At 36.9% G+C, this 13,193-nt stretch overlaps 1 protein-coding gene across 1 annotated transcript in view; it reads right to left on the reverse strand.

Moving 5' to 3' along the window:
* LOC110836992 (lachesin) overlaps nucleotides 1-13,193 on the reverse strand; it is a 170,185-nt gene that overhangs the window by 59,151 nt on the left and 97,841 nt on the right. The window contains exon 2 of the mRNA XM_022078750.2: nucleotides 3,588-3,745. Coding sequence (XP_021934442.1) covers nucleotides 3,588-3,745 — 158 coding nt within the window. The remainder of the gene's footprint in view (nucleotides 1-3,587; nucleotides 3,746-13,193) is intronic.

Genomic DNA, 13,193 nt, shown 5'->3' on the forward strand with positions numbered 1-13,193 from the left:
TTCCTTTTTCCTTGTTTTAATGTAATTGGTAATATCTAAAAACCGTGTGTAAAAACAGCCTGTTACACTCCTATTTCATCTATTCTAATTTTGTTAATTAAAACGGGAATGAAATTTTATAAAAAAACTTTATGCAGTTGTACACATAGGTTAACCAGCGTATAGGAGAAAATTGACACTCATATTGCTGTAAATAGTCTATTGGGCAAAATATTACAAAGTTCTTGACTTACAGCAGATTGTAAATATGATGCTTTTGACATCGATTAGAATGGAGAAAACTACGCAATAAGGAGCTTCATAATTTTGTACTCTTCGCCGGATATCAAGTGAAGGAGAATAAGGTGGCGAGGACGGATGTGATATATTGGTACAAAATTTTGTTTTGAAAGCCGTCTTTAGGAAAGAGACCAGGCAGAACACCTAAACGTAGATGGGAGGTTAATATTAAAACAGTTTGTGGGGCTTAAGGGGGCTGTTGTGAATACGGTAATAATCTTTTTGGTTTCATAAAAGGCGATAAATTTCTTGACTAGCCACGTGTGCTGTTTAACTTCTCGAAGAAGGATTGGAATTCTGCATGGATTTGGTTTGTCAGTGGACCAAAGCCGACAGCAGAATGCCTTCTCTCTTTACTCACTCGCCGTCATGGTGTATTGACACTTACTTCATACTCGAAGCGTTCTGGGTTTAAGTCTCGGCTTTGTCTAGGGTCTTCATACGTTTACTGCGTTTGTCAGTCAAATGTTTAATAGTACTTTGAAGTAGACCCTAGCTTCTTCCTCATATGTCGTTATCACTTCATCATTGTTACTGAAACTAACATTTGGCTATTTTTTCAACTGTACGTTTAATGTAAAGTTAAAATTGTTCCGTATCTTATCAACAGACCATGGAGGCGTATAGGGTTGTGGAGGAGAAGCTGAACAAAGGTATACGATACTATGAAGTCCTCAGATCCTCCTCACCCCGTTGTACCCGAAACCCGTAAATAATAGGTCGGGTGGAACCCAGAGCGTTTTCATTGAAATAAAATTGCCTCTTCCGGGAATCAAACCAGTTTTGACCATCACGTATACTGCTGTTTTATTGACTGAGGTATTCCGGCTTGGGAGTAATTGGAAAGCTTCATTAAATACGTTTTCAAACTTGTCTTTGGTTTACGGGCTGCTTTCAAGCCACGCATCTCGCAGTATTTGCTGGCGCGTATAACGCGGTGGCACTCTGAATTACACGCATATTTTTACGTCACACTGAAAACGGTACAGATGGAGAAGAAGCTGGAAATACTTGCGTATTTCAGAACAAAGAAAAGTGGTGCGGGCTGCGCATGTATATTATGCAAATCAAGTGGGAGAAGGAAATAAACAAAGAAATGACGACTTTTCAGTGTCTTTGATGGATCCCTATTGTACAAAGTTGCAGCTTCTGTTTTATTTAAAAATATAAAAGCCAGTTCGTAGTAAGAAAGCAATTACTTAACGATATATGAAGCACGAGGAAGGAAGTTAGCTGTTCTAGATTAAACTAGGACACACGTCGGTGTATGACAAATAGGTAATTTCTTATTCGTGTCAAATTGTAATTACTTTATGTTTGGCATAATCAATGTATAACTTATTATGTCGGTTGTGCGCTGTGACGCCGTGTGGCCTTTTCAGGCCGTTAGCAACGTTTTGGATGAACGAATCGCCTCCATTTTTGGAAATGAACACTTCAGAGGCTGAACGTATCGTCTCAATGTTTGGAGGTGATGCGTTTTGCCGAAACGTCGGTAATCGTATACAAAAGTACTGAACTTCTCAATCCAGAATTCCGCATTTGACATCTTCATTGCTGTGGAACCTCAGACACGATTTCTTCTGTAAACGAATAGGAATATTATTCTCATATAAGATTAAGAATAATCAAGATCCTTGGGGCATCCCATATAAATTGTAACTGGCTCAGTAATAATTTCCTCTGGCATTGTCATATATGGCGATATTTTTTTAAAGTTTTTCAATTGTATTTGTTAAATTCCCATTAAGGCTACATTACAAATTTTCCCACAATACATCTCTGTTCACACTGTAATAGCCTATGCCGTTTATTGTAACGTACTAAGAGTATATACGCTTACAGATTTATCTTTCTTCTAAAAAACATATTTCGAAGAATTTTTTTTTCAAAATACATTTTAAAAGACAACGCATTCGTGATGCTATGTCATTTTCTACAGCCTCATAGGCATTCGTCTAAACGTTTTATCTTTTTGTTTTCGAATAGCACTTATAGACCTATTTGTAGTTTTTATGTTGCATACGATACCACTGTAGTCGCTAGCATTTCAAAATCTGTAAGCATTATTTTGAAGTACTTTAAATTTGAGCTGCCGATGTGATGCAGTGAAACTGGTCATTCTTATTTTATATTTGCTTGGAAATCTGTATTTTTCACTGGAACGGAAGTTGGTGGACGTGTACTCTGGCACACAGGAGAAAATAAAACCAAAGAAAATTACTTGCAGAACATTAATATTGCCTCTTAGGTTACAATGTCGTTACCCATATTCGTGTTAACTGTGCACTTTTTTATTACACTGGCAACACAACCTCAAACCTCAGAAAAAAGAACTGATGTACTGTAGTAATTATCTTTTTGTTTACACTTTGGAACATGGTTTCGCTTAAAATTACCGTAGAAGGCAGTTGAACCTGTGTTTGCTTATAGCAGTTGGAACGTTAAAGCAAAATTGTGTTAATAAAATGCCCAACAAATTTTCGTTCTAAAGTGACCACTGCTCTGTATATAATTTTACCCGTTGTTTCGTGTGGATGTCAGACTTGGTCTCCCACGGGAAGAACATAGATTGAGGATGTTTGAGGACAAGTGTATACAGGACGGCTAAGATCTGGTGTTTTAGATTTCCAGTAGCTGTACAAGCACATAAATAACATAGGACTTGAGAATTTGTACTTTATGTTCTATATGGATTCGGCGTGCGTATCAATGTCTCTTTTCCAAATGTAAATAATGAAGTTTGATAGTGTTGCGGTGTACACGTTAAAATGCCAACAGAAATACAATGGAAAATCGAATTTTTAATCACATTATGGTTGTGTCATTTGCTCCTGTATATTGTCCTTTTCCCTTTCCCGAAATTCCGATAACATCCCATCTTTAATTAATGGACCATGTTTGAGTGGAAAATAGGCAGGTTTTCAATATTTTAACTCAAATATGTAATTGGTGTACAGTCAATTTTTTTAGCTTAGATTAACGTGGAATTAATTTACAGTACCACGTACTAGAGCTTACTCTTTCGTAGTTTCATGTTATGTTAAAAATTGACAGTGGTGTAATGAAGCGATACATGTATGAACTATTAAATGTTTTACGGTGAAGTTTGAACAAAATTAATATTAGAGCATATTTAGCAGTCATTAAATATCTATTACCAGGTCTTAGAATTCATGTTATTTTCTAATGCAGTCTTCCATTTTGCATCGCCTTGTGGACTTGCAGGTGCTTTGTTTATGATCTTACATGGAAATTATTAATTATATTTAGTTCCGGATGGTGTCCATATGTTTTTTATTTATTACCTTGTAATGGCCTAGTTCAGTGACTAAACAGCTGAGAATCGCTTCGCGCCCCACAGGTACTGTTACATTCTTGATGGGTTCGTTGAAATCTGGGTCCACGTCACTGGTCAGAGCGTGCGAATGAGGAGGAACTGCAGAGCCCAGGTCGAAGCCGTGATCTGTAAGAATAGAACAATAATAAAGTAATCGCCATTCTATACAACTGAATGGGCTGGATACAATAACACGTTTGTGAGGAGCGATACTTTTTAAAAATGTTGTAGTATTAACTCCCGCTTTATTTTTTGATTTCCCTGCAGACATAGTTCAGAAAACCTGTAACTGGCGTGGTTATGAGGGCCTCTTTAAACGTGACATGACGTGTTGCAGCGTCGAGTTTTACGAAAACAATTCGAACGAAATAGAATTGCCCGGTTGTTTTTGTTCGTCAGTGAATGATCCGTGGTCTGTTTCGACCAGCGTGAGGCGAGTGTTGTCGATGTTGAGAAAATTCCAGCCTGTTTCTGCAGTGTTAGAAATATCTGCTGATTGATGTTCAGTATAAATTACAAACCCCTCATTCCTTAACACGTTAACTTGCTGCAGTGTTATGTTAACATAAAACGCCATTCCGTACGTCTTAGTGTGTGATTTTACGTGGCTAGATACTGAACCAAATCGTTTACGCCTCAGAGCTGTGGAGTGTGAGAGGAAACACTTTGTGCAAGAAGAAATCGACCGCCACTGGCCTCACTTTAATGTGTACAAACTCCATTTACGTACACTTAAGATCCCTTATGAACTGTTCAGATCTTGTTTACAGACACTTCAACTAGGTATTTCATGAAATGTCGTTAATGAAGTTGGCTTTCGGTTTGTCCGTGCAGACATATTTTACATGCGTCAGCTAGTTTCAGAATGGCGTTTCTGTGTTAAGCGTCCACAGGGACAGCACGGTGGTGCCATCTGCATTGAGTTTTTGAGAAGATGGGGTAGCTCAGTAATAGAATCTAGTTCGACTTTCTGGGTACGAAGGAACCCCCAGGGAAATCTAGACTTGCCCTAAGCATGTCGACAGAGTTGATCATTCGTTCTGGTGATGCTAATCAACACCTGATCCTCTCTATGGTTTAAGAGAAGAACGACTTGAAATAGTTCTGACCTAGCATACATATCCACAAAAGTACAGGTGAGCGGAGCTCAGACACAAGTGTTTTGTTGTAGATATTATGAACAGGCAACCTAGTATACATTTTAGGAACAAAATGTTACCTTGGTAGTAGTAAATTTTCCGTACATTACTTTGGAGAATATTATTGAACGTACATAAAGGATATTATTAAATCGAATCCTAGAGAACAAGTTTTAAGGGAGTAAATTGTGCTGAACAGACTCATTACAGTTTATACCTGCTGCACAGGGAGAAACCCTTGAGAAATATAGTTTTCGTAAACACGTGCCCAGCCTTATTAATATACTTCTGGCTGAAATCTATAATTATTTACGAGACAGTTATGATACATCACGAATAATCAGTTACTTACAGGGTAGATCGTTTAATTTTATTATAGTAGTTTTTTCTACAGGCCTACTGATAATAATTTCATATTACTCTTTTCGTCTGTGTTCTGTTTGTTATGAAACTACTTCATGTCTCGACGCTTTCTTAGGTTATAAACGCCGATTGGGAGGATTATTCTGAATTATAAAGCGAGAAATACATGAAAAGAATCGGTTGTGACGAGTTGTAAAGTATTATTTTGCCTTAGTTTAGGAGACGAACATAAATCTCCAGAGTATTTTCTAACCTAGAACCTCTGGAATAGGAATTAGAAGTGCTAATTACTCCATAAGAATTTTTCTTTCAAGAAACAGTCTCGTCTGATTTTCATTAATGCACTTAATATTTCACTGCGTTGCATGCTAAAGTTTAATTAATTTATCATATAGGTGAAGCAGACGCAGGATTGTTTATGAAGTTAATATAGTTAAATTATTAACTTCAATTGATTTAATGTTGACGTATCTTAATAAGGTTAAACTTGCCAGTGTACCTTGGGCATGTCTGACTTAATTTTATCTTCGGATGTTATTAGTATTGGTTGGGGCAATTATAGGGCGGCTGTAGTTACTGAGAATAATTTAGAATGTTCTGTTGCAGTGTTTTTTTCCCGGGGAAACTTAGTAAAACAACAAAAATGTCAGGCTATATAGTCATGCTATGACGTAAATTCGTATCCGGTCCTCTCGAATTCGAAGCTATGCATACGACACGTGTTAACCTGTGACGAAAATTGAGCTGGAGTCGCTTCAGGGGACTGTTAACGAGTAATAATTCTGATACAGACATCTCTTGTTGCAAACAGCGACTTTTGAGCGTATGTTTATTTGTGAGTGTGGATTTTGAATTTGAGAGGGCAGAAGTTTGCCGTAGCTTATTTTACGTCGCTGATTCACAGAAAACTGAGGAACGTATGAAAGTGATTGTGTAAGAAACAGAACCCCTTCTTTTTTGAGCAGAAACGTTGTTAATATTCTAAGAAGTGGGGCGGTATTCGGAATTGTCGATGGAGCTTTAATAAATTCTGTTCAGGCTCTGTTAACAAGGGCTGCTACTGTTCAGTAGAAGTGGCGAACAGAAGATTAAAGCATGCAAAATTTTCCTTGAAAGCTGAGGGCTTAATAATCCCACTGCAAAAAAGTTAGAAGTATTGTCTGCCATTACTTTTTACGCAGTCTTATGAGAGACTTTTAAGCGAGAAGGGCCGATTGAATTAAAGTACTAAGCTAGGAATGTGCATGCCCATCTGAGAATACGTAACGGAATAAAATATAGTTATTTCAAATTTGTTTTTTCTTGTAGATGTATTAAGGGATTATATTTCTGCCACTTGTTTAATGTACAATTCAGTATAAATATGTTAGGTATGTGAAAGTAAAATAATCTTCAAAACTGCCTTTTTCCTTGAGACCCATCCTTTCCCACATCAAATACGAGCATAAAGTACAAGGATGTCTGAGAAATAAAAGTAATATATCTCACAAAGAAAAAGATTCCAAAGAAATAGGCGGGTCTTATCATTACGTCACAGAAACGACCCATCTTTTGTGGATTTATCTGACTGTAAATATTTTCAGTGACAGATCTAAGACACAATCGTAGTTTTAACGTCCGAGAATTCTATACAGAATTTTCAAAGGAAAGATGCCAAGCTTCAAAATAAAACATTGTTTCTGTAACTGATTCAGTTTTAAAGAATTTTACGCTTCAGTAAATCTGAATTTGTGTTTTATTTTGTTATAAAGCTGCTTTACTGAATCAAAGTTGTGTAATTTCTAAATGACTGCAATACCGTTAGAGGAGAATGAAGATATGTTTTACCTTGAAATAAGTTACATAATGTGGTACAGCAATTGACCTTGAGGAATTAACTCCCGAAACGACGTGTATGAGCGATATATAATACCTCAGACAGTCTACAATATCCAACGTGATAGGCAAATAGCTGCTTATGTTAAATGCGCCTCTGACAAAAAAAAAGTGTTTAACAAAATCATGTTCTCATTGTGTACTTAGTAACCCTGAAAGACGACGTTGCAGAAGTACTTTTTAGTCAAGTCAGATACTCAGTTGGTATACTGGATCATCGGACCACACTTCGCATACTCCAGACTGTGTTTACAATTCGACGTTACTAACGCAGTGAATTCCACAGAGATTGGGCTTAATGTAGTTAATAGATGCACAGTTATACGAAACTAAACATTAGTCCCAAATCGAAAATGGTGTTTGCTAGCATTGAGGTTGTACCAACTGTTCAGAGCCTCATTATGGGATAGCGCCATCAAACACGACGACCACATGACGGCAATGATTAGTGCCTACGGACTGTGGGATCGCTCAGGGGGAGGGGACAGGCACTATTAGCAAGAGAGACGCCTAATACTGGCTTCGCAGCCTTAGCAGTAGCGGTATTCCGCCATTTCCAGGGCTTACGACTCCATCTGATAGAAGCAAGGAGATTGTAAGGGAGTGGCTATAACCTTGCTTTCAGGCTGTAATATTTTCTTAGAACATTTTTTGGCGCTGTTATCCCAAGCTTTAGATCCTGTGTTATTGGTTGTGCTGTAAAATTTCCGTGCCTCGATTTTTTATTCGCATTCCGATTATTTAGGTATTTTTACTAGACGCAAAATATCTGCGGGCCTGAGCTACGTAACAATAAGATGAGAATAGAATTGGAAAGAGGGTAACAAGACCCCGTGTTAGAATCTATGTGGTGAGGGTTTTCGTGGTTCTCTTCAGTCCCTGCAGTAAAGTTGATATCGTGTTTTAAAATAGGCCAAGACCTTTCCCTTCCAGTCTCCTTTCATTTGGCCAGTCATTTTACTACCAGACTCTATATAATATTCGGTAGCGAGAGCGTCCAATCGACATTCGGTTCGACGACTTACAAGGGGAATCGTTCCATTACAAGGCATGCAAATACACTTTCGATAAAGACGCTCATGTATTCAACCAGAAATGACAGCGACAGAAAGGTTGATGTTGTTTAGATATCTGTAAGTACATTAATTTTATGTAGATTTTTGCCACCTAATTTTATTTTGAAAGTTTCGTGTGTGTGTCGCAGTTTTTAACTTTTTTATTTCGTACTTTTCTTCGATCTGGATGTTCGACAACCCTAAAACAAATCAAATCATTGATCATGATGTAGAGCCAGTTTAATCCAGTGGACATAACAAGAGCAAATTTAATTCTTCTATTTCCGTCACACAAGTGCCGCTTTGTAACTTTCTATAGAGATAATAATTCTTTTAAAGACACATCGTTCAGGTAATTCGCGTATGTTACGAGCTTGCATTCGCTTTAAGTAATTACCATCTGCTTCAGCTTCTGATTGCGCTGTAATGCTGGTAGCGAATAACATCATGCCATAAATTAATTGCTTGCAGTCAGCAGACATAACAGGTTAGCTGGAGAAATGACAGTCATACGCTGGACTTCATCCATATTGGGATAAATAGCATTGAGATGATAATGATAATGCTTAAATGCTTTACTTGTACCAACTGTAATATCCTCATAACTATCTGGTAAGCCATTCACATTGCAACGGGATCTGTGATGCAGTGCAGTTTCATTTGGTTAAATTCGCCGTGATATTGCTGTGACTTAAGTGTGATGTATAAATGGATTTATGCATACAAGTAATTGGTAACTTGTGATCAGCTGTCTTATACAGTAGCGCATTTATTTTTTGCAGGCTGAGCGACGAATATATAAGCGCAAAATATTTAATGTGGTAATATAAAGATGTATCAGATGGGCGGAAAATGTCACTGATGAAGTAGATGAAAATGCAGAAACCTGGCGAGAAGAGACCTTTTGGGGATATAATTTTATTTGAGTAAATAATATTAAAATGTCTGTTAGTGTCAGACATAATTTATTAAATGAATTTAATGTAAGTAAAGTAAAGTTTGTCCCACTATACGCCATGTAGGCGTTTGGGGTGAGAGGAGGTATAGCTCCTCTCTTCCTTGACCTCGGCACTAGATTGGGGTGAGTGGTCAGCATCACGCCCCGGCCGGCTTTACCCCCGGGAAAGGACCCCGGTACCCATTGTGGAGGAGGCTGGGTGGGCCCCAGAGCCGGTCTGGACGCAGAGGCTAGAGGAAGAATCCTCTGCCCCCGTCGGGGATCGAACCCCGGCCGTCCAGCCCGTAGCTAGTCACTATACTGACTGAGCTATCCCGGCTCATAAATGAATTTAATGTAGAAATGTTAATTAATTGGATGGAAGGGACCCTCACATGCAATATAATTAGGAGAACCGGACTTTCTGGAAATTATAACGATTGGTTATAGGATAAGCCGTCTAGTACTCACCCAAAAGTTTCTGATCGAAATTTCTAGTACCTCATCCCGAAAACAGATAGGATGTCGAAATCAGAGGTTAACACCCGATCATGCTATTTCTTATCTTTGCAAATTTGTTCCTCCAAACAAGCGGTCAGTCATTTTAACTTCAAGTTTCAGAACTTATACGACATAGAATAATTTCAGAAAGACGAATTTCTTGGCAAGAAATTTATCTTGTATTATAATGCGGAATTTCCAGTAAAGCAATTTCTGAGGTGACAAGTTACAAGCCTGCTTTGTAATATCCACAGCAACCGCTAAATTCTTTAAGTTTTTATGTCCCGAAGTTATGTTCTTGTAGCGATTTGAAGTATGCCATTTTAATGCTTGAAGATATTCATAGTAATATGGACACAGAACTGAACGTACTCTAAGAAAGTTATTTCCAGCCGTGATTCTAGTCTGGAGTTAAAAGCGAAGTAGTTGTACTCTGAACGTGACTACACTCAGTAACGTTTAGTGACAATACTGTATATTTATTTTTAAAGACTTCATTTTGTTATTTGATTCCTGAACCAGCATGTTACAAGCACAAAGCATAGCTACGGAGCTGAAATACAAACACACATGGACAGGCCTACACTTCATTCAAAATATTTGTTTCAAACATCACGTCTGCATACGATAATAACAACGCCAGTGTTACAACTGAAAAACAACAGAGTAAAATCACAGTTTCGCTCGTTATATTGAAACCTCAAACCCAAAAGAGGCAGGTAACCCTATCGTATTATTGAACGAACATCTCTTTATTATACTGATACTCATTAGTATAATGCTGCTTATCCGTAACAATCGATCTCTCTCTCTCCATTCAAGATGTCACCTTAACTACAAAACTATTGAATTACAGACTATGGAGAATAAAAATAAGCTTCTGTATTGATGAAAGCGTATGGAGATTAAGAGCTGACCTATAAAATAAAATTGTTCTTGTTACTCTGTTTTGTTGCGACAGTTTGTTTTAAACTTGATATTTTCGTTCTACACTTAATAGATTAGGAGTTTCTTTGGCTTTGTCTACGTAACTGTACTTACGCGGTGCTTGAATCGAGCCCAAAATCAGAATATATTACTTTATAGTAAAATCCTATAGTTGGCTGCGTAGCCTTTGTGTAGGCCGAAGAAATAGACTGTTTCTGTAAAGGATTAAAACAGAGTTGTTCAAAAGACCCCGTGCACCTGTGTTTTAAGTAGGAAGTGATTCAGATATACCTGTGCATACACACACTTTGCTCACCGATTTACAGCTTAGGGATTGTGGATTTTCTCGAGTACTTCAGACAACTCTGAATCTGGATTAATTACAAGTATAATCGTGTGGTCCGTGATATTCGTTTACTGGTCTGTATGTGTTTCTCAGGCTCTCCACTGCGTGGTACAGCCTACTCATGTCTCTATTGCTATTACTGTGTTACAACAAATGAGAGTTTATAGTTTAAATGCGTCATGTTTGTGTTTTAAAATTCAAATATATAATATAATTCAAGTCTGTACACAAACTTTAAATTGTTGATGTTAAAATTTAAAATTAATATTGATATTTTGCGCTATTCATCGTTATTACGATGTTACAGTATTGCGCTTTATACTACTACATGTTTCGATGTCATAGCATCATCTTCAGGTTTTTTATCTTTAAAACTACTCTATATTTTTAATGCAAGTTTTTCATTTATTATTTTTGTAGATTATTATAGTAGGTGTTCTGTTGATCTTCTTATTATTTGCATCTTATGTTTTGTTTTTCATTATTCTGTGAAACAATTAATTAACATAATCAACAATTTAATGTTTGTGTATAGACTTGAATTATATTATATATTTGAACAAATGAGAGCTTCTCGTCTATTAAAATGAGCAGTCAGAGTCATTTTAATAGACGAGAAGCTCTCGTGATAGGAGATATTCAGATCTATGGATGCTATGACAGTGACGTAAAACTGTAATTATCATAGGAAGATAATTATGTGCCAGACATGTTCTCTCTCACTCTGTTCTTCTTTGATCAGAATGCCTACCATTGTTCCTTCAGTCCGTACAGTAAATGCATCCTTCTTTTATTGCCTGTTTTATTAAGCCTACGAGTTAATTTGTTCAATGACATTGCTCAACAATAGGGTTTTAAATTACCTCCACTTTCTTTGTTGTAACACAGTAATAGCAATTTTAGTGAATATCCTTCATAAAACAACTACCGTAGTGCCCACAGTGTTATAATGGAGAAATTCGACAAGTGCTTACGTTTCTTATCAGTCTTTCGTCCTCTAAAATATTATCATGGGCCTGGTCATTTGATACGAATTGATAAATGGTATAGATAGAATTGTTATCATTCTTGAAGCCAGTATTTTTACCGAGACTCGAATCCAGGACAGTTTTCGGGCGTGTCCTTAGTTCAGGTTATCTTCTCGCCATAACAAACAAATTTGTTCTTTGCTCCATTTTTCTGTTGTGCGTAGTTTTCAGGATACAGGAACCATCCTCACCAGGTTTTGACCCCCCCCCCCCCCCTCCACACAAACACACAGAACGTTCCGGTTTGGGATTAAAAATTGTTTCAGTTTATTCAGCCATAAAGTTTTTAGTAAAGTTAATCTTCTCTGTCATCAATGAGTTTTATTGCATATTGAAATGGGCCGTTTCGTATAGTTTGTTAATGATTAAACTTGGCTAGAATGCGATTTATACAGGTGCCGAGTCGGATATTTTAAACCGTCATTGACAGAAAAAAAAGACATAAAAATATAAAATCCAGTAGTAGTTTCGTGTTAACAAAATTTAAATGAATATATTCGCTTTATGACATTCGAATTTTATTGCCACTCGAGTCACTATATTTTTGGATAGGAAACAGTATTTCTGGAATAAAAATGTACTTTTGATGTAGAAGCTGGGAAGCTTAAGCTGTTTGCGCGAAACTGAAAGCATTGTCAAACAAAACAGTGCCCTTAATGTGCCAGTTCCTCGTCTAGAAACTCAGAATTGGCTTTTTCTTTGTGCCCGTCTTAAAACTATTTTGATTTCGACTCGCATGTACCGTATGATAATTTGCTACATCAAAGTTTTAAATGTTAAGGTAAAGGAGAGTATCATCTTCCTGGGTTTTCGTTATTTAGAGTGAACTTCGTCAGGGCATACAAGTATAAATATAATTTATAATAAAACATTGTATAAGGAATAAGGAACATGATAAAAGTATTGTTTAACACATTGGAATTTCATACAATACCACGAAACACAGTGACTGCATATACTGTACTCTTAAGACTCGACTCCGTGATAACCTCAAGAACTGTACTACTATATTTTAAACATATCTTTCTCTCATGATCCATTTTAATATTATCTTTCCATGCCGTTAAACTACTACTAAAGTCTCCCAAGGAGTCTCTTGCATTCGGATGTTCCTACTAAAATTCTTGTATCTACCAATCTCAGTCAATCTCACATTTCTTGATATCATAATCCCAGTGATAATTGCTGAAGTGTGAAAGTAGGAGTGTTTGTTGTAAAGAACGCCGTATCGCTGCATATATCTTTTTATCCTATAAAGGAATATATCCTGAAGTGTTATCAGGGACATCTAGAAAGAACGCACGAAATATCGTATTTTTTATACATTTGTTATATCACTATATTTCTTAATATTAAGGGTAGGTTACTCGCCTTGTCTCTTTTATCTTGCGTTTTGTTTGTAC

Source organism: Zootermopsis nevadensis, unplaced genomic scaffold (assembly GCF_977971745.1).
Source record: "Zootermopsis nevadensis isolate Lab colony 2312 unplaced genomic scaffold, Znev_1.0 Znev_ptg000061l, whole genome shotgun sequence".
NCBI classification, from domain to species: domain Eukaryota; kingdom Metazoa; phylum Arthropoda; class Insecta; order Blattodea; family Termopsidae; genus Zootermopsis; species Zootermopsis nevadensis.